The 27,097-nt window shown below is 38.6% G+C and overlaps 3 protein-coding genes and 1 non-coding gene across 5 annotated transcripts; 3 read left to right on the forward strand and 1 right to left on the reverse strand.

Moving 5' to 3' along the window:
* Positions 1-771: 771 nt before the first annotated feature.
* On the forward strand, positions 772-8,209 carry LOC107091466 (zinc finger protein 37 homolog). The gene is made up of 7 exons (XM_015385411.1): positions 772-916; positions 3,137-3,345; positions 3,508-3,609; positions 4,544-4,639; positions 4,846-4,956; positions 5,050-5,173; positions 6,118-8,209. Exons 1-7 carry the CDS (start codon positions 850-852, stop codon positions 8,058-8,060), a joined length of 2,652 nt encoding a protein of 883 aa, XP_015240897.1. The 5' UTR covers positions 772-849; the 3' UTR covers positions 8,061-8,209.
* Positions 8,210-10,375: 2,166 nt separating this feature from the next.
* On the forward strand, positions 10,376-19,655 carry LOC107091473 (zinc finger protein 91-like). The gene is made up of 7 exons (XM_015385418.1): positions 10,376-10,544; positions 13,552-13,754; positions 16,416-16,517; positions 16,639-16,725; positions 16,811-16,921; positions 17,012-17,135; positions 17,216-19,655. The coding sequence occupies exons 1-7, from the start codon at positions 10,517-10,519 to the stop codon at positions 19,267-19,269; spliced, it is 2,709 nt and encodes a 902-aa protein (XP_015240904.1). The 5' UTR covers positions 10,376-10,516; the 3' UTR covers positions 19,270-19,655.
* Positions 19,656-20,061: 406 nt separating this feature from the next.
* On the reverse strand, positions 20,062-20,134 carry trnar-ccu. The gene has a single exon. It is a non-coding gene; the product is annotated as a tRNA-Arg (tRNA).
* A 218-nt stretch (positions 20,135-20,352) lies between these two features.
* Positions 20,353-24,440, forward strand: wdr45b (WD repeat domain 45B). 2 transcript variants are annotated; one of them, XM_015385423.1, is made up of 10 exons: positions 20,353-20,672; positions 21,585-21,659; positions 21,978-22,094; positions 22,244-22,331; positions 22,448-22,542; positions 22,679-22,869; positions 22,942-23,027; positions 23,329-23,430; positions 23,796-23,917; positions 24,074-24,440. In XM_015385423.1, exons 1-10 carry the CDS (start codon positions 20,606-20,608, stop codon positions 24,178-24,180), a joined length of 1,050 nt encoding a protein of 349 aa, XP_015240909.1. In that variant the 5' UTR covers positions 20,353-20,605; the 3' UTR covers positions 24,181-24,440. The 2 variants fall into 2 exon arrangements, with proteins under 2 accessions (XP_015240909.1, XP_015240910.1); XM_015385424.1 differs by having other exon boundaries at positions 20,369-20,672; positions 21,993-22,094.
* The last annotated feature ends 2,657 nt before the right edge of the window (positions 24,441-27,097 follow it).

A 27,097-nucleotide genomic window follows, 5' to 3' on the forward strand; every position in this document is an offset into this window, starting at 1 on the left:
TTATTTTAATCCAAGAGTTTTTGTTTCTGACTGCACATTGTAACCTGGAAAAATAAATTCATTGAAAATGTTTCAGTCTGAGGATTGAAGATAAAAAGGTACAATTTGAACCCATTAGGTTAGGTTAATCATGTGATTCCCAGATTTTAATCATCATAAAATCACTTTTTCTACAGAAAGTTGAACATGTTACTTTTAAGTTTAAAGCAAATAGTTAAAAGATTTAAGCACCATTTTAGCTAAATAGTTGCTTAAAAAAAGACTGTGTTCACAATCATTCACCTGAGAAGGGTTCATCACATTACATCAGTTTTAGGTTTCAGGATGATCCACTCCTTTGCCACCGGTGCAGAGCTTGTTGAACTTTGGCAGCAGATGGGTGCGATTGCATGTATAACATTAAACACTGAAAGAAATATTTTTTTTTTTTCCATCCCTACTATGTGATGATCTTAAAATGGTCTAGCATTATGGCAGTATTGAGATCACTAATGCATGTGGAGCCAACAAACTTATCACATTCTCCCAGGTGAGAAAAAGCATTAGTCGTGTCTTCCAATGCCAGATATCAGTCATATTAGGCAAGATGATAGAGGTTATTATTTTGAAAAAAAAAAAAAAAACTGTTTTAAATACTGAGCATTTATAGATTTCATATAATTACAAATAAAAAACGTAAACCCTTTAATTTCTCTCTGAGTAGAATTAAAACATTTTCAACAAATATTAACCCCGGAAAGATTTATCAAAGCACAAGGCAACACGGACAGATTTAAACGTCGGACAAAGCTGCATTCTAAAAATAACCGAGGGATTTTGTTCAGTATATATGTCTATTTTTTTTATTAAATGAAGTATAATTCCAAAAGCAGCATGGAAGATAATACTTCTAAGGAAAGTTTGTGCCACTCTTCGGGTAAGTTACAGCCAGCGTATGCGCAGAAGTTTAGCTAGCAGACGTAGCTTTGCTGCTAGATAATGCTGTAGAATGCTAACTGCTAAAGCTAAAATTAAAGGTAAAATCTATTTCCGATTTTTTACTGTCTAAATGTGGTCCGAAGCTTTGTGTAATTAGCTTTTTATATTAAGAGAGTCATATAAAAAGCTTTATATTTAGTGTAAAGCATCCTAATTAAACTTTGACCAGCCTGTTTCAGATTGGGAAATGTCTCAATTTCAAACCAAATTTCTAAAGCTCTGCTACTGTAAGGTGTAGATGTGAGTATATGTTTATAATTATTTATAAAAAAAAAATGAAATAAAAAATTTTCATCTTATTTAACAACTAATAGTTACTAGTATTCAGGGCTACCAACATTTCACCAAACCTTGGGGTGAGATTTTAAAATAGTTCGGTCATGAAACCCTCCCAGGGTTAGATGAGTATAGGTGCAGCTACAGGTTGGAGTTTTTTAGAGGATTTAACTGAAACAAAGCAGCAACATGTGGAATTATTGTAGCACAGTAAATGTTACTGAGTAAAAATAAGTGTTCTGTAGTTATGTGGAACATTTTTCTCACAATATACATTATTTTCTACATTCTTGTAATGTTTAGAAAATTGAAGTATAGCAGAAAGGGCCCTACTGAAATACTTGCATCTTAAATATACTTTCAACTAACAATTTCACAACTTTGTTCATTATTTATTCTCTGCAGTTCAAGTAAATTAAACAATGGGGAACTAATAAGCTATTACTGGCACTGATTCAGGAACCAGTGCAGTCGAAACCTATGCAAACTACACTGTGTATGAATATTTGGTAATAGGCTGAGGATTAAAAAGCTTCATTCATTATTCTATTAGTTTTTTTTTTTTTTTTTGACAAAACAGGTAAACAATTTAGACCTTCTAGGAGGCTGTAGATTTTATAAAAACTAACCATGACAGGAGACGGCACTTCTCTGGATGTTGCAGTTTGAAAGGTGCGATGGAAATGGACCAAAATAAAGATATATTAATATGATAAGTAATAATAAAAGAAGAACATCCCTGTGGTTTCTCCTCTATGAATCCAGGATAAACGAATTGTTCTCCACATCCTCTCTGAATGTGGTTGGTCTTTTCTTGGGTGACTGATCTTTTGAAAAATAAAATGCAATGTTATTTTCCTTTTTGTGGACCTATGGGTTTGAGAGGCAAACCTGAAAGCTTTAAGAATTAAAATATTTGTGTTGGTTTAATTACTCCTAAATTCCAATGGGAATTTAGGAAAAACATGGACTATAACTGGGACTTAAAAAAGCACTAGGCAAAGAAAAAAACAAACAATTGGATTTTATCCTACAACCAGTCTTCAAATCAATAACTTAAGCTAGCTGCTGTACTTTAATTCATATTTACTCAAGTACTAGATTGCTTAAAATCTTCAATAATTTTCAAAGAGAATTATCCTAGTCCAGATGAGATTAGATACAAATTAAAATGACATACCTCTTAACAACTGTCTTTTTCAATATCTGACACAGTTAATAGGATGGAATGCAGACTGGATATGAACCTGGCAAGTCTGTGTGTTAGCACTAAGGTTGTATTAAAAACACGGATTGGATTTTGATCACAACGGTATTTTTATACATAAATAAGTGGAACGGAGTTGAATTTTAATGTCTGTCGTTTTTCAGTGTGAGAAATTGGGAATATGGAGTGAGAATGTGTAAAGACACTAAGATGGGTGAGTCTCACCCCCAATGGGTCTTGTGTGAGATTATTCTCCTGTCAATAATCAATAGTTGTTCAAGTTGTTCTAGCCTCTTATTTAACAATAGCATAATTGGTTTGTCCTTGACTCAGTGTCTCAAAGGTGTCAAGCTCCTTCCTGCAGCTGCCAATCCAAAGCATATTATTGCAGAAGTCTTGTTCTTTTAGATGTACTATAACTCTTAGAAAAGCTGTCATTCTTTCTTCTAAAGATAATTTCTCTTGTCAACTATAAGACATAGTTGTCTGGAAGGAGACTATAGTCATTGGAAAAGTCACAAACTGCACTAAACTCTTTGAAGAGCTGGATTCATTAAATAACCACATCACTAGCTCATTTTATTTGTTTGGTATTTTTTGAAAATGCATCCATGTTCTTAATTAAACAGTAAAACAATGATCCTCAGGTTGAATGCAGCATCTGTTCACTTTCAGGTAAACAGATGCTACTTCCCCTCTCCGCTCTTCGTCTCCTGATCCCACCGCTAAGGCTGGCCTCCGCTGCAGTCTGGCAAACCGTCCAGCAGAAGGTTGTTTCTGACTACGGCATCCTGGAGGAATTTGTGTCGATGGTTACAGAGATCCTTCCTGAGCTACTTACCAGACGGCAGAGAGCCCAGCTCACACTGGGCCTTAGAGCACGGGTAGGCACCTTTTTTTAAGGCATTGCTTAGAAAAGGGCAATAAATAATTGGGCGTTAAAATATAACAGTAATCATCCTGCAGGGGAAAATATCACAATCACTGTTAATTTCAAAGAGTAAAATAATGTAAGCAATCTGTTGTTATTTTGTTGTTGTTATCAGCTGATCCTAGACTTATGCCAGAGGGAAACTACTCCTGATGCTAAGCTTGTTGAGCCACAGTTGGACAGGATGGAAACGCTCATCAGGTCATGGCTCGAGGAGGTGACTAAAGCTCCTTTCACATAATTTCTGTCATTATTTACATGATCTTGTGAGGTAGGTACACGTTTAACATTGATAAAACATCTCAGAGTATAGTTAAAACCTGTAACCAACAGGAACTCACCAGGGGATAGTACAGAACTACAGTGAGTGTGGCATAATTCTAAAACAAGACTACATAACATGTTAGCAGATTGTATTATGCATGCACCTTTTCTTGTACTTTAATCCCAGACTGCATTTTGACAGCCTATTTTAGGATTACAACTAGGGCTGAAATCATTAATCGGACTAATCCTGATTAATCGATTATTGAAATAATCGTCAACTAATTTAGTAATCGATTAATCCTTAACTAGAGTATAGAGACTCTAAAAAAAACCTTTAACTGACTGAGCGAACCACTTATAGCAGCAATTATACCAAGATTGTAAAAATATATAAACATTTTCCATTTAAGATATCAAAAAAATGCCTGTTAATAGGCTCTATCCAGAACTCCACAGGTATTTAAAATTTAAAAAAAAAGGTATTTTTTAATGAATCTTCAGCTATCCGATTATAAATTGATTAATCGAAAAAAATAATCAAGGGATGAATCGATTTGAAAAATAATCGTTTGTTGCAGCCCTAATTACAACACAATGCTGAGACAAATAAAGGGCAGTTCCCTGTGACACAACGCTTAAGAAAGTGCCTGAACTTATAGACACCAGCCCTTTGGTGCTGCAATCCCAGATGTATTCCCTGACGTCACATGTTGTCCATAATCTAACTAACCAGACTTGTATTTTTTTTAATGTGGTAGATTATAGTTACATGTTTATTAAACTGCTTCCTGAAAGGGAAATATTTCTTTCATTCATTCGTTGTTCTTCATTTCCCAGTAAATAGCTTTTATTAATTTGTGGGATGTATCATGCTTGTCTTTCAGACTGCTGGTTCAACTCTAGAAGTGTCTCATCTAGACTTTGTTAATCTAGTTAAGAAGTTGCTGGAAAGCCCTGATGAGAGGGAACACTTCTTTCAGGTTAGTGTTTATGTTTTGATTTTTTTATGACTCTATGCTGTGATCATTATCGTTTCAGTAGTCTATTAAATAATCCATTAAGGCCTATTAAAGACAGCCATCTACTGTTTATAGCAAGCAGTGTTAGAATTTTTAATTCATAAGGAAATGTGTTTACTCCTCTATCTTTGTTTTTGAATAATATATATATATTTTCTAATTTTCAGAGGGTTTTCCATGAAGATTTTGGTGCAACATATGATGAAGCCATTCATGCACTGATGTGGCTGTTTTTGTCAAGACTTGAAAATGTCCTTCCTGTTCATACCTTCCATCAGGTATTTATTAAGGAATCCCTATTTTTGTATGATCTTTATTTAATTTTTTATTAAGAATGACCATCTAATCTTTACTTTTTTAATTATTTGCAGGTTTCATCCATGTTCGGGGAGGTTTCCTCTGTGTTAGCCGAATGTGTGCAGTCTGTGTCTCAGTGCAACGAGCTTAAACTCCTTCTGGAATATCATGAGGACCTTAGCCAGCTGGATAACAATGGTTAGTCAATAATCAGAGGCCTAAGAAAAGATGTATTACTGATAAATGTAAAACTATTACATAACCTAAGTCTCTTCTGGGCTTTGCCACAGCCTGACCCAATGCGAAGCAATATGTGCCATTCTGGTCGTTAAATCAGGACTGCTACTTGGGTGAACACCTCTGAGTTGTCTTCAGGGTGGTTTGCATTGTTTGTTGGGAGACTAGAAACTGATTTAGAGCAATTCTGTTTTCAGGATGCAGAATACCTGGATGGTGATTCTGAATTGGAATTCAGTTTGTTTATATAGCCCCAATTCACAACACATGTCATCTCAAGGCACTTTACAGAGACAAGTCAACCAGATCATCCAGTCAGATTGATTCAAAGTTTTCTATCTAAGGAAAACCAGTTGATTGCATTGACTCATTGACTTGAAAGCAATCCCTCACACTAAGCATGCTTGTAGCGACAGAGGAGAGGAAAAACTCCATTTTAACAGGAGGAAACTTCCTGCAGAACCAGGCTCAGTGTGAGCGGCCATCTGCCGAGGCTGACTGGGGTTCAAGGAGACAGAAGCAGACATAAAAAAGAAGCACAAAAAGAAGGACAGAAGTCACTAGACTGAAAAACAGTTCGAGCTCCAACATCTATGAACATAGGCGTTGATGGCAGCAGCACAGCTAATATTTCTCTCCAGGATGGTGTCGCAGCCAAACAGGAACAGAACAGATGAAGATACTAACTATAAGTTTTATTAAAAAGGAAATTAAGCATACCCTTAAAAGTAGACGGGGTGTCTGTCTCATGGAATAAATATGTGGAATATACAGGAAGTGAATGATTTGTGGATCACTGTGTGTATGTTTTGGTCTTTACATTGTTACTAACCTTGATCCTTGATTAAGTTTATCCTTATTAATTTATTCTATTCAGTTGTTCATCTTTTTCTTCTCTTTCCCAGATATTTCTCTTGATGGTACCTGCATCATCTCTGCCCTCAAACTTCCTCATCCAGAAACAGGCAAGCCTTTAGAAAGACAAGACAAAATCAGTATTTCTGAAGATTTTTCATCCTGTCCATCACCTGTGGGAGTAGACTCTGTAGTTGATGGATCACAGATAAATCCTGCTGCAGCTTCAGGTCCATTAATAGAATTAACTGATTTAACCCTTAAGGAAAGTACAACACAAATTACAAAGAATGTGGATGACATCCTAGGTCAAGGGAAGGCTTTGTCTCGTGTTCTAAAGAAGCGTAAAGTTGCGATAAAAGAAGTTGAGAAACCTGCCTCCACAAATTCTCGACCTGTGAGGGCCAACAGGGGTCTGTTAATGAAGAAGATTCTTGAGGAGGAGAAAAAGGAGCTACAGGATGAGACCCAGCCGGCTAAAACCCCTCCTTCCAGGAAAATGGTGCAGTTGAGCAAAACTACCACTACAGTGTCTGATAGGAAAGATTCTAAAAGCACCAACAAATTGTCTTTACAAAAGCCTCCTGCAGCCACATGCAGTGAGGATGATTCCTGGTCTTACTACTCAGAGGACTCTCGGCAAGACGATCCCAGTTTCAGTGAGGCAGATTCCTGGTCTTACTACTCAGACGATCGTTCTTCGTTTGCAGAGCATATCAGCAGTGCCGATGAAAGCGATTCAGTTTCTAGCTGCTCTAATAATGACGCCTCTAAAAATACATTAGCTCCACCCCAAAAGCCCAAATGCTCCAATACGAAAGCCAACACTCCGAAGAAGACTCGTAATTTCCTGTGTTTTATCTGCAAACAGCAGGTAAACAAAAAGCTAAATGCTCACATAAAAAGCCACTTTCCCAACAATGACTACGCTTGCCCTCAGTGCAACACCAAGTTTCAACTCCTCTCCTCGCTGGAGAGGCACTTGAAAAAGACCTGCTTCGAGTACAACCTAAAGAACGTAGATCCCGACAAGCCGGAGGAAACTCAGGACCTTTTCAGCTGCGACAAATGCAGAGATACATTTCAGTACAAGGTGTCCTTGCAGAAGCACATGCTGACCCACCATGAGCTGTACTGCACTGTGTGCCGGACGGTCCTGCGAGACGCTGCGACTTTAGCCCGCCACAAAACCGCCCACACGCCGTTTCAGTGCACTCGCTGTGACCAGACCTTCACAATTTTCAAGCGCTTGGTTGGGCATTATGAAAACGGCCACCAAATCGGCAGGCCCTTTAAATGCAATCACTGTCCAAAGATTTCACCTAAGCTCAACGCTTTAATCCGCCACGAATGGCAGCACACGGGTCGTCTGCCCTTTCAGTGTGCGCAGTGCAGCTTGAAGTTCAAATCCTTCTCATACCTGGTGTCCCATGAGAAGGTCCACAAGCAGGAGAAACCGTGCTTGTGCTCCGACTGTGGCAGGACTTTCAACCACAGATCCAACCTGTACCGACACCAAAGACTCATCCACAGTGCTTCTAGAAATGAGAAGCGATATACCTGTTCCCAGTGCGACAAGAGCTTCAAAGAAAAGTCGTCCCTGAAAGTTCATCAGAAGACCAAACACTTACATCAGCTGTTCCGCAAACAGTGCCCCTTCTGTGGGAAGATGGTGGCTCCGTCAACTTTGGCAAGGCACAAAGTGATGCATACGGGGCAGAGTCCCTTTAAATGCATCGCCCCTGAATGCGGCCGCAGCTTCCGAACGGCTTCTGAGCTGAAAAGGCACGTCCTTCTACACCACACCGATGAGCGTCCTTACAGATGTGATGTCTGTGGAAAGGGGTTTGTACGACTCTGCGATCTCAACGCACACGCAAAAATCCACTCCAAAGAGAGGCCATTTGTTTGCCACATCTGTGGGAAGGCTTTCCTCAAGTCTTTTAGCATGCTGAGACATAAAAGGCTTCTTCACCCATCTGTGGCAGATTAGTGACATTGAAGAAACCCTCAGTGGATTGGAGACATTTGTGTATTCAACCACAGGAATAGACTGGAAGGACCTTAAAAATTAAAATTCTAAATTTTTTTTCTTCTCCTTTTTATATCAGTAGAAAACTTGTAAAACTAATAAAGCAACGAAGGACTGTCTGGTTTGTTCTGTTTTTCCTTTTTTTTTTACTTTTACTCTTGTGCTTTTACTGTCAAAATACGTGATAAAAAAGTGCAGATTTTGAAAGAAATTCAATTTATAGAGGTTAAAATATAGGAATGACCAAACATAAATGTTTTCATAAGTTTCCTAGAGAAACAGTTGTCTAACCTGGATCTTGTAAATACAATTCAGCTTTAAACTCCTTACTTTCTTTGCTTTTTCAGATGTTGGCAAAATTATATATATTATTTATATATCCCAAAATATATTTCTATGTGGGCTGGATATCCAAATTTCATAAGAAAAATGAATATAGAGAGACACTTTTACCATTTTCACTGTACGTTTGAGTTAGAAATCGCATTAATTATAACAGTTGTTATTCTGTTGTATTATAATTTTTTTTTTAGCCCCAAAGAGACTTTACCCTACATCTCGCCAAATGACCACCAGCCCCTCGATGGACAAGCAGTTAATCACCGTCTGATAGCTGACTGGAAACCCAGAAATCCATACGAGGTCAAGAGGTTTTTCAAATATAAGAAAACGAACACAATTCCAAAAGATTTGAAGAAAATCTCCTACAGACGTCCTAAACCTCTGGCATTTCAGTGATACCGGCATTTAGCTTATTCAACCTACGGTATATGGGGTATATGCGGTGAAAAATATTAAATTGAATTTGCCTATGTTTTGTTGATATTAATATTGTTTGAGATGAGTTTAGTAATCTGCCCCAGCTTTTGTCATCATAGTTGGAGTTTAAGTCCAATTCCCATTTCAATTTTTTCGAGTACTTGTCATATGCTGGTGAATCGTAAAAAACAATTTTGTAAACACAAGAAATAAGTCCTTTTGTAGTGGTACGTTTGGAATCTAATAAACATGATTCAAGCAGGGTTTCCTCTGGTTTATTAGGAAATATCTCCAATGTTTGACTCTTAATCCAGTGTCTGATCTGCCTATGCAAGTCATAAACTTCAGATAATTGACTGAAGCTGGCAAAGACATTATTGGTATAAAGATTGCCAACTGTTCTGCCTTTTCTGACCCAGGTTTGTAGTATACCATCTGCTATAGGCTGAGGAATGCTGGGGTTATCTTCAAGTGGTGTGTTAATCAACAATTGTATGTTTAGGTTTAAAAGAGTGTGTAACTGAAGCCATGCATTGTAGGCAGCTAAGATTAAATGATTTGATGTAATTGTAGAGAGCTGCTTTTTTTAACCGAAGAAAGGGATGATTGCCAGTGTCATGGATTTCAGTTTTTGTTTTTTCGAGACCCACCTTGCATCATTGCTATTTGAATAAATCCACATCCATAGTGTACGAGACCGGGAAGCTAGGTAATACATTCTGAATTTTGGAAGATTGAATCCGTTCTGTAAAAGTTTACAAAAAACCATCCACTGTACTTGGTTTTCAAGGTTTGAAGACGTTTCGCTCCCTCTCCAGGAAGCCTCTTCTAAACTTTTACAGAATGACTATGACCTGGATGACTGAGAATCTTCATCAGCAAGATTGAATCCGCCTTTAGTATAGGGAGCCTGTAAAGAAATAAGTTTAACTCATGGGACCTTCTTTCACCATAAAAATCGAGATATTGCTTGATCCAAATCTTTAAAAAAAATATTGGGACTTTTAAGGGGACACATTGGAATAAGTAAATAAATTTAGGTAGTATAGTCATTTTGTTTGAGTTAACTCTGCCAATCAAAGATAGTGGGAGATCCATACATCCATCCAGCTCTGCTTTGGTTTTATTAATTAATGAAGTGTAATTCTTTCGGTAAATTTGATCATATGAGTAACTAATATTAATACCAAGGTGTGTAAAACCATTAATGCACCATTTAAATGAACCTGGTAGCAGTGTCTTCTGTTCTGTCGTATTAAGTGGAAATGCTTATTTCATATAAATGTTTTATTTGGTTTAACATTTGGTTTTTGGATATATTGTTCTGCAACATTTCAAATACCTTATATATTTTATATTTGGAGGTAAAACGTTTACCATACTCTTATTCTAGTTTTTATTCTATCTAAGCGGCTATTCCTTCATAAGAAAAATAGGTCATTCAAAAGGTCGCCACAAAGCGGAACGGAACGTAACGAAGTAGCTTTCAGCCCGGACGGTGTTTTCAAACGGAACGTAAAGCGACCACTGACGCAGAGTTAGCGCCTGAAAGTCTTTTGGTATCGAATAGAGCCGGTGATAAAGAAATCCCTTTGACTACGGAAGATTCCCAAACGGCAGATCTACGTACTGTAATGTTATTACAGTGAGTGTCAACGATGGACGGAGGAAGTTCTGCGTTACCCGGTTTGTAAAAAAAAAACTAATTGACAGATTTGTTTATCTAGGCCGCAGCGTACCCCGCGCGCGGGAATAACAGCGTATTAAACGTGTAAAATATATGTTTTTTAACATTGTTTTTTAATTAATTTGATTCGTTGGAGTTATATATTTTCTTATCCGCCTTCTTGTGCCCCTGCTTCGATGCTGTAAAGTTGAAATAAAACAGCTCGTGCTAAAGGTAGCTAAGAAGCGGTTAGGCTAACTAAGGCTAGGTTATGCTAGGCCAGCTACAGAAATGTCTCCCGTGTTTTTGCAGCTGTCTCTAATATTTCCGAAACTAAGTTTCGAAGTTGTTGTTTATATTTTAGTAATGTAAGTTGAGGTTTACGTCTTTGTGATACATTGTCATCGTAAATTGTTGACTTTCATTAGCTCAGTAAAACGCAGATATAAACAAGATAACTTGACACTTTTTTTCTTTTATCCTGTGAATATGAAGTATTAACCTTACTACCACTACTGCGTAATATACAAAAGATAATAGTGTTAAATTTCACCATCCCAAATTTATGAAGAGTTTAAAAACGTGATGAAGATGATGCCAACACAATAGGTACTTCTGTCTGGTGCTTTGAGGGGTTATTCATTTTGCTTTACTTAAACATGTAAAAAGTTCTCAAAACCACCAAAAAACAAACCAATAAAGGGAATTTTGATAAACATCTAGGCCTTTTAGTGGCTAGAATAAGACTCCTTGTATTATGTGACTTCCTTACTTAAGCTGCTTTGTTAAGGAAATATTTAGCCTTTCAGAACAACATCAAATAAACATTTGGCTTGGTTTTCTGTCCAAAGGTCATTATACATTTAAAACCCTGAAAGTATTTTTTATTTTATTTTAAATCTGATGTAAGCCAGACTTTTTCTGGGCCAAAATATCATGGACTTGCTCATCATATCAGTTTATTTTTCAATTTTAAACTTCAGTGGAAGACCTCTATGTACACCCTCAAAAAGGATATTAATTTATTCTCTTAACAAACTCAAAGCCTCGTCATTATGTTGTAGCTAATGATGATCCTCTGAAATCTTACTGCTGATGCATGTGTGGCAGCGCAATAAACAATTGTTCTGACCCACAGAGAGGCTTGTCTTGTTGATATGACCATGCAAATTTAGAGTAGTCAAATGCTCTTCTTGTCTTACAAACGGTAAATTGGATTTGGTTTATCAGATGAATGAGTCACAGAGTAGGATAATGCAAATTTAGTGGCAGCTAGGAAGTTTGTATGTGTATGTATATATATATATCAGCCAGAATGTAAAGATATATATGTACATATATGGCATATACGGGATATGCACTGTCCAACTGAAATTCCAACCAAAAATATGATTCAAGAAAAAGAACATAGAACTGTGGGATTAAAAATAGCAACTTTAATTTGGGCAGTGCCAACATAAGAACATAAATGCAATACATTTTTGTGGTTCTGATTTAGATATTATTTAGACTCAAATCTGTGGTATTTTTTTCCTTGCTGGTGCTGGAGCCCTTACTAACTTTAACCCTGCAAATGCTGCGTCCAACAGCTGCTAGATCCTTCACGAAATGGCTCCACACTCGACTGTTTCCCTCAAGATTCCCAGCTGTTCTGTTTTTAACAGTCATCTGGCCTTTTTCTATAGAACATTCTTTAAGTAAAAATGGCTTACTTTGGGTGCCAGGTTCATTTATTGGATGCCTGTCTTCACATGTTTGTCTTGACAGCAAAGACGAATCTACTGTATTGAAAGATTCAAACATAGTTTGTTGGTGAAATCAGACTTTGTGTTTAGTTTAACTATTACTTTTTACATGTCCTTAGGTTTTATCATTCATTATAATGAAAAAGTAATAAATATACCCATTAACAGAAACAGCTGAGCAACCAAAGAGTTTTTTTTTTATGTTTTCTAAATGCAGACCAACTGGTTTATACATTATTGTAGTTGCAATGAACTGGTCTGTCTGCTAAAGTCTCCTCTGAGGCACAATCAATGGTTTGTTAGGCTGCCAGCAGATCTCGGAGCAGAAGTTTTAATTAACTTGAGCACAGTCTAACTAACCTTTGCAGGCTGTGAGCAAGGCAGGACTAATTTTTTTATATGCTATGAAAGATTTTATTCTGGCAAAGTATTGACAAAACGGGAAAAGACAGAAGTTAAAAACATGATGCCAAACATTTAGAAAAATTCTAGTACATGGTTTCCGTGGGTCATTAAAAAAATCATTAATTCAATAAATACTTGAATGGCATTAAAATTCATTAAATGTAATCATGTATGTAAATATGACAGTGTGTATATATATATATATATATATATATATATATATATATATATATATATATAGAGGGGGGGGGCACTTGTTGATGGCATTAAAAGAGCTTTAAAAAGCATAAAATTACATTCACTCATCCATGCATAAACCCTGTAGTATCTGTTCTAGTGCTCTGGTGTTTGAAGGCAAAAAAAAGTGAAAATGAAGCTGTGTTTTATCTTACTGAAGGGTCACTTTCTGAAATTGAGAAATCTCTCACTCGGTCTGTGCAGCCAGTCTGAAATTGCTCTTCAGGGGGTAATATGCTGTCTTCTCAATAGTCGCACTAAAGAGGTTAAGAATTGTCTGGAGCATCAGGTTTAACCTTCAGAGTTGTAATGAGACATTGTCTGTCTGAGACTGCAGAGAAAATCTCAAGGACAAGTCTTGAGGGGCCTGCAGTGGCATTTTGATTAAACAGTTTCATCCTTATGGAGCAGAAAGGAAGGTTGTTTCATCTTAGTTTCAGAAAATGCTAATCTGCAAGGCAAGATGTTTTCATCTTTAAAAAAGTGAAAAAAGACTTAAGCTTGAGCAAAGTTACATTTTTAGATATGTAGGGCATTTTTAAGAATGTTAATAAACCATGTAGTTGCTTTTATCCAAAAATCTAAACTTTTGAAGCCGGTCATCTTTTCTAAACCCTCCTTGACTGTGTCTGTGTTTTAGGTCCTACCCTTCCCACCGCGGCTCTGCGTCTGCTGGTGTCCCCCATCCGCCTGGTGTCTGCTGCAATCTGGCACACTGTGGAGCAAAAGATTGTGTCTGACTATGGCCTGCTGGAGGAGTTTGTGTTCATGGTCACAGAGATGGTTCCTCAGCTTCTTTCTACAAGGCAACGAGCAGAACTCATTCTGGGCCTCAGAGCACGGGTAAGTCTAGTCCGGTTGGGCACAGATTTTTTTTCAAGTTTTGTAGCTCAGTTGAGTTAGTGAAAATTCTCCAACATTTATTTTTTGTCTGTGCTCCAAAATTAGAGATGCATCAATCTGATTCAATACCAATACTTGGGCTGAAAATATTGGCTCTTATTGATCCGGTACCGCTGTTTAATAAATGAACCACGTACCTCGTCATGTGATCTAACCCATCAGGCTTGACATAAAAATGTTTTTTTTTTTATTAAAGTGGGGCAACAAATTTACATAGATGTTAATGCATTTTATGTTATTTATTTACAAATAAAGCAAAAAGAAATAACACTATGATATAAAGTGCACCGCAAACAGAGGTAAAATAAGGTAAAATAATAATATATAGCTGCTGCCAGAAACCTGCTTCAGATCACTGTAACTGTATCTCTGTATATTAATTAGAGATGGGTATCAATTCACACCTCAAGATTTGATTAAGTCATGATATTAAAGATTTAAATCCAATTCTGTCTGATCTAAAATTAGGTGACTGTTATTTTTTTAGGTGTGGTCTAAATTACATGACTAAAGTTCTGCTATGTATTGGTTCTATTGATATTTTTAAAGAAATGGTTGTTTGTGGAGATTGTAAGGATGCTTTTTTTTTATTAAATTTTTTTTATTGATCTTTTGTTTAATGAATTGATTTTAAGAATTAATATTCAGAATTGGACATTTTTTTGTTTAGCGTTAAACAGCCCTAATATCTTGGTTGCCCTCCTGAGCTTTCTAAGCTCACCCAGAACCACATTGATCTTTTCTCTGATGAACAGCCTTTGCTCTGATATGTGTTTGATCCCAAACTTCACAAAGCTTGGACAGTTAATTTTTGTTCCAACGTTCTTCTCATTTCCTTATTTTTTATTTGTGTTTGATGTAGTAGTTGTCCACATATAATGGCTGACTCATGTAAAGTCCTTTCCTGTTGGGTCTAACAACTCAAACCAATGGTTTTTTTTATATATATTCTCAAAATTGGGTTGGGAGCTGGGTCTTTAGTAATCATGACTTTCACCTTGATTTTGTAACCCATTAGCTGGCATGTAACTCACGCTGAAGCCAAGATCTAATTGCAAGTGTTTTTATTTGTGCAATACTAAAACTCAGGAAATGCTTGTTCCTTTATATCCAACTGGTGAAATGTTCTTCCAATGGTGCCAATGTTAACACCTATAACTGCAACCTCCAGAACATAATGTTAGCTTAGCATGAACAGACTACCAATGTAAAGAAATTACAATGACTGCCTAAGTGACTGGTGGAAAAAAGAAATGGAGCTTTAACTGAGTGAAACAAAGCTTCTGACTGTAAACAGTTCATCATGACCTATTATGTAGGCCTACAGTTCAGAATCTGAATAAACACTTAGTAAACACAAATACATCTGATTGATTTGTATTTAATGTCATCAGCAGTTATCATAAAAGCTTTCTCAAGCAGTTTTTTTTATATATTTTGGAAACAGGTGATGAGCCCCTGGTCTAAGTACTTCTGATCCGTGAAGTCCTCTGGCAAAAACATGTATCTATGCCCACCACTAGTTTTTATGCTGTATATGTTGTGAGGGCATCTTAATTCCAAGAAAACCTTCCAAGTTGCCTTTTATGTTGCCACTCTGGCTGCAGTGTGTGTCTGGTACTATGCATAGGGGGAGCAGATGTACCGAGCTCTGCAGGGCTGTTGGTCAAAGTAGCGAACCGCTTCATGACCAACCATCCGTAATAGAACAGGTAAAGGACTTTAATATTCAAAATATAAGCTATGTTTAAAGGGATGAAAAAGAGTTATAACAAAGGCCATGGAAATGTTTATGACTGGGTGAGGGCAGGGAAGGAGTTTCTCAGAGAGCCTTTTGTGAAGTTAAGCTACACGTTTTTAATAATTTTTCATAAAGTGGGGAGTGATATAAGTAGTGCTGTCACACATTTAACCTTAGCGACTTTGTTTCTAAGCTCAAAGATTATCACTCTTTTTATTTCCATCTGAGCTCATATTGTGTGTAAACAGTTTATTTAAATGTTTTTACTATGTATGACAGTCTGCTCCGCTGTCATTTACATGTTGTTTTTCTAAAAACGGTGAACCTGGCTGCTTTACCTTGTGATTCAGACATTTTACTTCTTATTTTCTCCAAAACAGCTGTGTTTTACTTTGCTGACTTCCTGTCAGACACCAGGCATTGCTACAGAATTGCTACTAAACAAATTAGACCTGAGCTCTATGGCATGCAGTGTGAACGTAGCCTAAGTTAGTTGGAGCTATGCAGGCACAGTGGCAGGAAATGGTGTGCAGTCATTTTGAATGAGCTCCTAAGTTGCCACAACCACATACATTTTCCCCCCTCAGATCAGATCTTTTAATTGCTCCTTGTGTCTTCAGTATTGCTTGTATCATTTGTGAAAGATGAACACACTTTCTTTTAAATTTAGGATTCTCAATAGCAGTTTATACCTATTTAGCCAGATGATGGCAGCTAACTAGGGGTTCAAAACGACTGTGAAATCATTGCATTTCTAAAAGTTTCTGCTCCTTCATTCTGCAAATAAAGTAGCAAGAGCCTTCAAGTAGCCCCCTTTAAGTAAACTTCCTTATTGATTATTTGGGCTTTTTAAATTGCAGCTGATCCTGGAACTCTGCCGTTCTGATGAGACGGCTGACCCTCAAGCTATTCAACCCCACCTGGACCGAATGCAGAACCTCAAGTCTCTGTGGAAGACGGAGGTAAGCTTTCTGATCAAAAGCTTGGCGATGGATGTTTTCTACCAGTTTGCAAAAACTATAGATCTACATTCAAAAGATGTTGGAAGCAATTGAGATAACGTTCTTGTGTTTCTGCTTTCAGTCTGATGCAGAGGTGTCTGATTCTCATTTTGTCAGCCTTGTTCAAAATCTGCTCAGAGATCCAGAGGAAAGGAGGAACTTTTTCCAGGTAAATTAATATAAGCAACCCTTTCCCTATGTTATGGTCTTCATCCAGAAAACTTGAAAAATTAATGTAATTGTTGGGATTTCAGGATGTTTTCCCTGGAGACTTTGGTCCCACATATGACAAAGCGATTCAGACTCTGATGTGGCTGTTTCTGGCCAGACTTGAAAAGCTCCTTCCTGCTCAAACTCTTCAGCAGGTATGGACTTAATCTCAAAGAGGAAATCTGGCGACGCATGTAAAATGTAGTTTTAAGAACATTGAATGATTTATTTCTGTCTTGATTCAGGTTGTGGCAATGATGAGTGACACCACTTCTATTCTGAATGAATCCATGGAGACGTTAGTTCAACCTGAAGATCTACGAGCTTTGCTGGACACACAGAAAAACCTCATCCAGCTTGACGATGTTGGTAAGTATACCTTTGACTCCCAGCATTTCTGTCAGTACCACATTCCACTTGAAATAATCTATTGTGTTTTTATTTTGTAGAGTCTTACGTTGTTGACAGCGGTATCTTATCAGCTCTGTGTCTACCTCGTGTGGAAAGAGTTGTGATCGTCAGTGAGCAGACAGAAACCGAACCAGGGAGCAGTCTTGTGTACACGGTTTGCTCAGAGATGGAGGTGGAATCTGATAACAAAGAAATGTACGTAGAGGTACCTGGAGGCACGCTCGAGTGCGCCCAGCCGCAGTGGTTTGGCATCAGTGCCGAGGTAAAGGCTGAAAGCGACAGTGTCCTTGTCTCTGATCTAAATGAGGCCAGCGAAGGGGAAATGGTGGAAGACCATCACGATGTGCAGAGCGGGACTTTGATCATCGGGGAGGACGGCCAAGTGACGGTGCTAGACGGTGCGGAGAAGAAGCCGCAGAGAAGAGGGAGGAGAAGGAAATGCCCGGAAGACGACGATCAGGATTACGAGATGGAAAGTAAAGGAAGGGGCTTTAAGGGAGACATGGACACAGACCCTTCATGGGAGAGACCGGTGAGAAAGAACCGAGGGCTTAAGATGAAAAGGTACCTGTCGCAGTGGAGGAAATCCGGCAAGACGTTGGGCGGTAGTGCCGCCAACAGCGTTTCGGTTCCGGAGAGTTCAGCCAAGGGCAGCGACTTGGATGACAGAACGTGCAAGGTGTGTGGCAAAGTGGTGACCCAGGCCAAGTTCCTACAGAGACACATGAATCAGCACACAGAGGAGCTGCCCATCGCCTGCCCAGTGTGCAAAAAGTTTTATAAAAGTTTACGCTTCTTGCAGCAACACAAATGTATGGGTTCAGCTGAAATAAACCCTGACAAGGATTCTCAGGAAGAACAAACCGCCGCAGAGATCGGTGAACAGTCAACCAGCGGGGTTATTTGTGAAGGATTCGACGATGATCAGCCTCTAGACAGCGACACCCAGGATCCCGACTACATTGCTCCTGTGAAGTTGTCCGAGGAGCTAGGAGAGAGAAGTCCAGACGGAAGTAAGAGTGGCCTGGAAGGTCCGTTCTACTGTCCCCACTGCAGGGTGGAGTTCAAATGCAGACAAACATTCAGGTTCCATATGAGGAACATTTGCTACACCGAGCAGCAGGTGGATCCAGAGAATCCCCCAGATGATTTGAAACACTGTTTCAGGTGCGACGAATGCGACAAGGCCTTTAAGTACAAGTCAACCTTAGATTCTCACAAGCAGACACACAACCCGCTGTACTGCGAGGTGTGCATGAAGCTAGTCCGTGACTCAGAAGCCCTGGCCATGCACAAGGAATCCCACACACCGTTCCAGTGTAACCGGTGTGAGCAGAACTTCCCCGTGTTCAAGGCGCTTCACAAGCATTACATCGACGAGCACAACCCCACCGAGCCTTTCACCTGCCAGCACTGTCAGACGACCTTCTCCAGTTTGAAGCGCTTTATCCGACACGAGTGGAAACACACCGGTTACCAGCCTTTCCAGTGCATTCACTGCTCTAAGAGGTTCCGCTCGTACTCCGACCTCGTGGAACACCAGAAAAAACACACAAAGGCGTACCCGTACCTTTGCTGGGAGTGCGGCAAGAAGTTCCGGCATGGCGTCACTCTGACTAGGCATGTTGAGCGCGTGCATCACACTGGAGAACCGGTGGATGAAAAACCTGTCACCATCTTCCCCTGCAGTCAGTGTTCGAAGACCTTTACCTCTAGAAGGTGCCTCCTGAAACACGATAACTTCCACCACAAGGGGATGCGTTTCCCGTGCGAGCATTGTGGGAAGGGATTCTTTGGGAAGGACGCCCTTGTCAGGCACACTTTGATTCACACTGGAGAAAGGCCGTTTAAGTGCGACGACTGTGAGAAGTCTTTTAGATCGGCAGCAGAACTGAAGATTCACAGAAGGTACCATACTGGGGAAAGACCATTCAAGTGCACCATCTGTGAGAAAGGATTTGTCCAGTCATGTTTTCTTACTCTACACATGCGAACGCATACTGGAGAGAGACCGTATGTGTGCGCAGTTTGCAATAAGGGCTTTTCAAGTTTGCACGGCCTTAAACGACACAGGAGACTTGTTCATTCCTAGTTTCTATTAACGCAATGCTAATTCTAACAAAATGTTGAACGATTTGTCTAACTTGTCCCTTATAAAGGAGGTTAGTTTAGCTTCAGCTATGTGCCAGAAAAATAAAAACAAGATGCTTGTGTTGTTAAAGCTCTCTAGCAGTATGGCTGCTGCCTTGAGACATGAAAACTTAAACACCTTCAGTAATGTTCATAATAAATGTGGTTGCCACAGATTTGCGTCAGCAGAAATGTAAAAATGTACTGAGCTATAAAAAAAAATGTATCCTTGTATTTTTTACAGACATGTTTTCTGTAGTTCCACATATACTTATGTATGTGATTTACAATGTTATTTCTTTAGAAGTTAAGATTTTCTCCTTGAATAAATGTCATTGGTCTCAAATATGATTGGGTTTTTTTTTTTTGTTTTTTTTTTCTTATTTAAGATATAAAAATGAATGGAGCATAGATTCATCAGCAGTGTGGTACTTGAATGTCTTTTACAGAATATCAGAAATGGTTTTGTAGACCCCCATTGTGACAATATGGGCTAAAAAAAAAATTTGGGAGAGAGGCGGCCTTATGGTGAACTTAGAGGTTGGAGTTTCCAAGTTTTATCCCCACTGCCACTCTGGGTCTCTAAGCAAGACCCTGCGCACCACAATGGGAGCCCAATGCTCCCCAAGTGAATGGGTTAAATGCAGTTATATTTCTCCAATGTGATCAATAATGTTCATTTGTTTTACATATATTGTAAATAAATCTTAAAAACTATGAATAGACCAAAATAAAAATAAAAAAAAAAGAATTTCACCCCAGATGGGACTCGAACCCACAATCCCTGGCTTAGGAGGCCAGTGCCTTATCCATTAGGCCACTGGGGCTATGTGACACCATTACCGCAACAGAGCACCGATATAATATAACGGCCTCAGCCGTCATGGATAGTATTTTTGTGAATTTCTTGTTCGCCTGTGCACTTGTCCGTGTGGTACGGGGGTTTAACACTACACGCCCAGTCTTGCATTGCTTGTTTTTCCCAACTGTGTTCAGATATAATCAAAATTGATTAACTTTACACTTGGAGAAATTAACGAAAGTGTGTCTTGGTTGTCTCAACTGTGATTAATAACGATGACGTAGTTTTACTTCTTAGACAAATGCGTTTACGGCATCAGCCAGATACAAGCGAACTCCCTCCGATGCTCCTGACAGCCCGGGGTTGTTGTTGGCTCCCCCCGCCCTCCTCCTCTCCAGCAGAAATCCGACTCAGGAGGAGAATGGTAGCCAGCTAGCTAACGGTCAAAAACAGTTGGGTTTGCTCGTTTAACGCCGCTGGATATTTTGTCTCAACCATGAATTTACTACCATCAAATCCACACGGGAATGGGCTTCTTTATGCTGGATTTAACCAGGATCATGGTAAGAAACAGACTCCTAATGCTCTTTATTATATTTTCCACCCTCTGTCATATATACAGTTGAGGAACATCATACAACAAGAGCTCGTTTCCTGGCTAATTTGTAAACGTGGCACCAGGTCATCGTAACCAAAATCCAGCATTAAGTTTTCAGTTAAAACTAGTATGTGCTAAAAGCTTCATGTTACCTTTGAACTGTCAGGTAAATTAATGTTAGCATTAGCTTCCCCACTGGAATTTAGCCAACCAAAAAAATATAGCTACCACCTTTGTTTATAGCTAAACACCATTCTCGTTAAAATAAAAGAACATAGTTTACAAATCCCTTTAGCTGTCAAATATATTTAAACATTATTTAGGAAATTTGGTTATTAATATCCTGGATGCTAACTTAGCATAGATGCTACAGCTAGCTGGAATTCCTTTTAACATAGCGGCTAACGGCTATCTCAACGTTAGCACTGGGATTTTCTTAATTTCCACACAGTAATTTGTTTCTTTTATATGTTATTGGTTGTTTTTAGAAAAGAAATATGTTAAAGACGTGTTTTCTCTGACACCCACGTATTCATTTCCACCACCCACCTCCAGAGGCACAGAACAGGCCGTAATGTTTAATTTAATGTATTCTTTTGAACCGTTTGTTAAAGTGTGACACTTTGATATACCTAAAATTAAAAGAATAAAAATAATAACTCCACCCAGACCAGTGATCTTTTTTAACTAACTTAAAAAACAGTTAGTTTTCTATGCATTCCTAATGAAGTTTGATGGTTTTGTTCCCATTAATAAACAGGATCTGATATATATGGGGTTCCTCCTTTAGCTGCTTTATTTCTTCCTGTTAACCTGATTAAGTGGGAAAGACTCTAAAATGTTCATTTTTTGGGGGGATCTTTCTGTTTATGTCCAGGATGCTTTGCTTGTGGAATGGAGAATGGATTCCGTGTCTACAACACAGATCCTCTCAAAGAGAAGGAGAAACAAGGTAACCAGACAGTTAACAGATCAACATTTTTTTTATGCATCCTGCTCAATCATGCAAAATGCTTGTTTGGCGTTTCAGATTGTACGCAGCGTTGACATTTATTACATTTTTACTGGAATATAACCTCTTAAATTTGAGGAAGCCTCCTTGCAAACACGTGACCCTGGATGTTAAGTTCTCTAAAAAGTTGTCTTTCAAGGCCTTTTTATTTTATTTTATTTTTTAAGACTTCACGTCACACTGCAACTTTTCTGTCGTAACAACTACTGTAGCTCTCATTTCTACGCACAGATCTGTTTTTGAGATTATGGAAAATAGCCCTTTGTGTTTCAGAGTTCCTAGAGGGAGGAGTCGGCCATGTGGAGATGCTGTTCAGGTGTAACTACCTGGCACTAGTGGGAGGAGGGAAGAAACCAAAGTATCCGACCAACAAAGGTGTGTTTTCAATTTTTTGACAGATTGAGGGGGGATTTTAGGAGATAGATATTTAAAGATGATTTAGGTAATTGTCCATCTCCACTGTGTGATTTCATTAGATCTAATTGTAATCGTAATTAACATTTCTACGCGTTGTGATGTCCCAGTGATGATCTGGGACGACCTGAAGAAGAAAACGGTGATTGAGATCGAGTTCTCCACAGAAGTGAAAGCAGTGAAGCTTCGGCGTGACAGGTAAGGTGGCCCAAAGGGAGCCATGTTTGTGTTTACCATGGGAAATCAGGAAGATTTGACTGATCCTAGCTATGCTGCTCATGAGCGGGTTGTGTTTTTTTGTTTTTTTCTTTCAGGATCGTAGTGGTCCTAGACTCCATGATCAAAGTGTTCACCTTTACACACAACCCTCATCAGCTGCACGTGTTTGAGACCTGCTATAACCCCAAAGGTCGGTTCCAACTCCCATAAACTTACAGACTCCAGATCATCTGACTTGTTAATCATCAGAACAGTTCTGGTGGTTTAAGCCAATCCAGAAAAGATTTTTTTTTTTTTTTTACATTAACCCCTTCTGCCTGCTCCAGGTCTATGTGTGCTGTGTCCAAACAGCAACAACTCTCTGCTGGCGTTCCCGGGAACGCATTCGGGCCACGTGCAGATAGTGGACCTGGCCAACACTGAAAAGCCACCTGTCGACATCCCCGCTCATGAGGGGGCGCTGTGCTGCATTGCACTCAACCTGCAGGGAACCAGAATAGCCACAGCATCAGAAAAAGTATGGAGGAGCTTGCTGGCTGTAGCATCACCCCACCCTGAACTCTGACTTACTCCTGTCACATTTCCACAGGGGACGCTGATCAGAATCTTTGACACGTCTGCCGGGCAACTGATCCAGGAGCTGAGGAGAGGATCCCAGACGGCCAACATTTACTGGTGAGGATAAAAAGGCTCCTCTGCTCAAAGGGATGATCAAATGTTGAATTATGCTCATAGTCCTCTCTGGTTAGTGGAGTTTGTGCATTTTATTTTGAATATATATTAAACAGGAAAACGATGAGATCAAGTTTAAAAACTGATATAATCATGAGTTATAATGAATGAATTAGCCTAAGCTACAGAGTAACCTGGCTCCTTCCTAATCTCTAAAATCTGAAATATCCCAGCATTTCTATATCTGAGATGCATCATCAAAGTTTAGAGCTGACTTTTATTTATTTATGTTTTTTCTGTTCAGCATCAACTTTAACCAGGATGCATCCCTGATCTGCGTATCCAGCGATCACGGCACGGTTCACATCTTTGCCGCCGAAGATCCCAAAAGGAACAAACAGTCGAGGTGGGTCTGTCTGACAGGCAGGGGAAGAAATTCCTTTTTTTTTTCTTTTTTTTTTTTTACAAATGTACATATATTTTATGAGGGCTTTGCATGCATGACCAACACAGAGTAGTGTCAAACTGTTAAATACACTCAGCATGATGCAGCCACCACTGTGCATTCTGCTTAATTATTAGAAATAGTGTCCAACTAAAGGAAAAATTTGATCATTTAGATTTTACTTAAAAGAAAAAGAAAAGAAAAACTGATCTAGGTTTGTTTATGTAATGTGACAAAAAAAAAAACAATATCTCAGAGGATATTGCTGAATTTTTTTTTCAGTGCACCTTTAACCCATTAAACTCCTTGTAATCTTGTCTCTGCAGCTTGGCCTCCGCCAGCTTCCTCCCCAAATACTTCAGCTCCAAGTGGAGCTTCTCCAAGTTCCAGGTGCCATCGGGCTCTCCCTGTCTGTGTGCCTTCGGAACCGAGCCCAACGCCGTCATAGGTAAGCTCACAGAGGGGCGGGAAAGGCGGCTCATCTCGTCAGCATTTCCTTCCTTTCTGTCAGCCTCCCAGATATCTGATTGTTCTTGTCCTGCTTTTGTTTCCAAGTCTCCATTAGCTGCTGACTTCTCTCTCTCTCTCCTTCTTCCTTTATCAGCCATCTGTGCTGACGGCAGCTACTACAAGTTCCTTTTTAACCAGAAGGGGGAGTGCTCCAGAGACGTGTACGCCCAGTTCCTGGAGATGACCGATGAGAAAATATGACCCTCGTGACTTCCTGTTGAGCAACACGTTCTTGTTCTCTATTTCAACTTTTTTTTGGCTTTTCATTTTTTTCTCTGAGGAAATTAGGAGAAGTCCTACTTTGCACTTCACCTCATCTATAGAGACTCTGAGAAACGCAGAGCGTCAGATGAAGAGGACAAAGAAAACAAAGCACAGACTTTTTTTGTGGGGGAGACCTGCCAGCTTTACTCCCAAAGCAAACCCATGGAGATGAGGGAAAGTTTTTTTTTTTTTCCTGGATTTAAAACAGCTTTTACGATGTCTTCCGAGGAGTTTCCAAAGGATGGCTGTTTTTTTTTTTTTGTTGTTGTTTTTTTATTATTCCCCCCCTGATAGCTAGACAACTTGGATCACTAACACCACCTAACTGAACTATAGGGAGAGTGCCTCTAAAACTGAAGACAATACGTATGTGTGCTCATATTATTGTTGGTAGATATACACACATGCATCAAGTGTATAAAAAGAGGTGTGTGCAAGGCAGGAGGGAACGGATCAGAGCGGATAGCGATCCTGCTTTAACTATCACTTTAGTGTTTATAAGTTTTCTTTGTTGCTGTATATAAACACTCATTTGCTAACAACACAGAACAGTAACTAAAAAAATAACCTGTATTTGTTTTTGTTTTTTGTTTTTTTTTTATATCGGTTGTGCAATACATGGTTAATTATTTTTTTTTTTGTCTAAAAATTAGTCTGTAGAGCTGGAAAAGTTCAATATATTTTGAGAGAGAAGATTTGGTAAAGTTAAATGAGATAAAAGTGGAGCCAAACAAAAACACTATGAGTTGGCCCTTTAGTTTAGTTCAATTATATTCAGATTTCCTTAAAGGTTTCCTCAAAGGCGCAGAAAACTAATCTAATTAGAATAACAGACTTTTTTGTTTGTGTTACTGATTGCGTCCATTGAAACGAGTTGACAGATGAAAGTTTTTGTTATTTTTCTCTCCTTATATTGTCGCATCCTTCAGTTGATTTTCCGTTTTTGTTGCCTCCTGCATCAAACGCTGCTTTTGCAGGCGTCGCGCTGAGAAGATGCAGACCGCAGGAGGGAGAACTCAGTCGGCTGGTTTCAGATATTTTCACAATGATTGTAAAATGTGCATTTAAATCTGTGAATAAAATGTAACATCTGCTTTTCCAGATAGGTTGGATGTTCTCTGATGCTCATTTTTGGGGGGAAATACAAGATGATCTCCCATGGCATAGCTAAAACCTTCCCATGAAGTGAATTTATTAAAGCAGAAAAGAGAAAATTTGAAACCAATAAACTGTTATTTTGAGCACAAGTTAAAATCCATAAGCAGAACTGCTGTTGTTCAGATTGCAAATATTTATCATTTCTGAATTGTATTATAATTAGTTTATGAACAGATGGCCCAGCAGGGGGTGCCCAAGAGCTTGACATTCCACATTTGCTTCTATTGGACTTTTAAATTTAATGTCAAAAAGTTATTTATTTCAATTCTTTTTTAATGAAGTGCATAGAAATGTCAAGTTTCAATCAGAGGGAAATCCCCAGTTGGATTAAAACAGGTGAGTCAGATGAATAATCCTAAATTGAACCATTGGGTTACTACTGTAATCCCAGCTGCTGTGAGTAAAAGCACCACCCATTAAGGAAAAGACATGGCTGCATTAGAAGAAAACCTGATGGAGGCAGTTTATGTAGAGATTGGGAGAGAAGTTCAGCTTTCAGGAGAACTGCTTGAAATTAAAGTAGATTCCCAGGATCAGTTAGCCTAGTCAAAGTATTAGAATAGAATTAATCTTTATTATCATTGCACCGTCACAAGTACAATGAAATTAACCCTGCATTTGGCAGAGTGGGGCTAAGAAGGAGCCAGAGTGGCAGTCCGTGGGAGTGTAGCTCGAACTCAGAACTTCAAACCCTCTATGAAACTCAGTGGTTTAAAGTAACAAAGTAAATATACCGCCGCTAGTTGTTTACTGTATTGATCCCTTTATAGGTCATTCAGTGAAATACTTTGAAAACAGACATTTCAAGCCAATAGTGTTACTGGAATCTAGGACTATACCTTATTACCTTTGTAACATTAAAAAAAAATATGGATATTGCGATGGCAAAAATGAATGTCAATGTAATAAGAAAAAACAACTTGCCTGAAAATAACAAAAGTGCTTCTATAAGAAATTCATGAAAATACTCTTAAGAGTGAAAGAAAAACTTTTTTTTTTTGTGCAACATGCCCTTAGATGCATTAATGCTGATACTGGCACCTACATTTTTTAGTTGATAAACCCAAATATCATTACTAACTAGGCGTATTAACTTTTTAACTTTACTTTTAAACTTTTCAATTAGGTTTTTACCTTTTTTCTTGACTTGTTAATTTTTTCCCCCACCTTAATTTACAGTAGGTAAAATATTATTCAACGGCTCATCTAATTGGTCAAATGCCAAAGTAAAAAGTACAGCCAGCCATGTAGCAGAATCTTTGCTGAATGACTGGATATAGATCTTGTGCTTCTAGACCTTACTGAGGGACAGGGGGGCTCCATTTGTACAGGGAATGCTAGTGATCAAAAACTGTAACTTGCCCTAGTACTTTTTTTGAGTATCTTTACTTGAGTCATATTTTTGGAGGGCTTTTAGAAGTTTCCCTTCACTACATTTCAGAGTTAAATATTTTTTTCTTTCTACTCCAATAAATTTCTATGAACCTCCTAGTTACTGGTTACCTTTGGCTCAGCTTAGCTTTGTAATCCACTCTCGCTGTTTTTCTAGAAATGCAATTTCAACATGGCAGATAACAGCCGCTAGAACTGAATTAGGACAACACTGATTTAGAAATTTGCATGATGTTCAACAAATGTGAGAAACTCAGGGCAGTTATAATTTGTAGTTTGTAATTTTATGAAAGCGTTAGTTTGA

Source organism: Cyprinodon variegatus, unplaced genomic scaffold, assembly GCF_000732505.1.
Source record: "Cyprinodon variegatus isolate N-32 unplaced genomic scaffold, C_variegatus-1.0 Scaffold338, whole genome shotgun sequence".
NCBI classification, from domain to species: domain Eukaryota; kingdom Metazoa; phylum Chordata; class Actinopteri; order Cyprinodontiformes; family Cyprinodontidae; genus Cyprinodon; species Cyprinodon variegatus.

What these genes read in the sequence shown, in the direction of transcription:
- LOC107091466 (XM_015385411.1), top strand. Translation starts at nt 850, where the DNA reads ATGAAGTATAATTCCAAAAGCAGCATGGAAGATAATACTTCTAAGGAA. An exon ending in CACTGGGCCTTAGAGCACGG is followed by an intron (nt 3,346 to 3,507) that starts GTAGGCACCTTT and finishes TGTTGTTATCAG; the next exon opens with CTGATCCTAGACTTATGCCA. An exon ending in TAGCCAGCTGGATAACAATG is followed by an intron (nt 5,174 to 6,117) that starts GTTAGTCAATAA and finishes TCTCTTTCCCAG; the next exon opens with ATATTTCTCTTGATGGTACC.
- LOC107091473 (XM_015385418.1), top strand. Translation starts at nt 10,517, where the DNA reads ATGGACGGAGGAAGTTCTGCGTTACCCG. An exon ending in TTCTGGGCCTCAGAGCACGG is followed by an intron (nt 13,755 to 16,415) that starts GTAAGTCTAGTC and finishes TTTAAATTGCAG; the next exon opens with CTGATCCTGGAACTCTGCCG. An exon ending in CATCCAGCTTGACGATGTTG is followed by an intron (nt 17,136 to 17,215) that starts GTAAGTATACCT and finishes TTTATTTTGTAG; the next exon opens with AGTCTTACGTTGTTGACAGC.
- wdr45b (XM_015385423.1), top strand. Translation starts at nt 20,606, where the DNA reads ATGAATTTACTACCATCAAATCCACACGGGAATGGGCTTCTTTATGCT. An exon ending in AAAGTATCCGACCAACAAAG is followed by an intron (nt 22,095 to 22,243) that starts GTGTGTTTTCAA and finishes GTGATGTCCCAG; the next exon opens with TGATGATCTGGGACGACCTG. An exon ending in TAGCCACAGCATCAGAAAAA is followed by an intron (nt 22,870 to 22,941) that starts GTATGGAGGAGC and finishes ACATTTCCACAG; the next exon opens with GGGACGCTGATCAGAATCTT.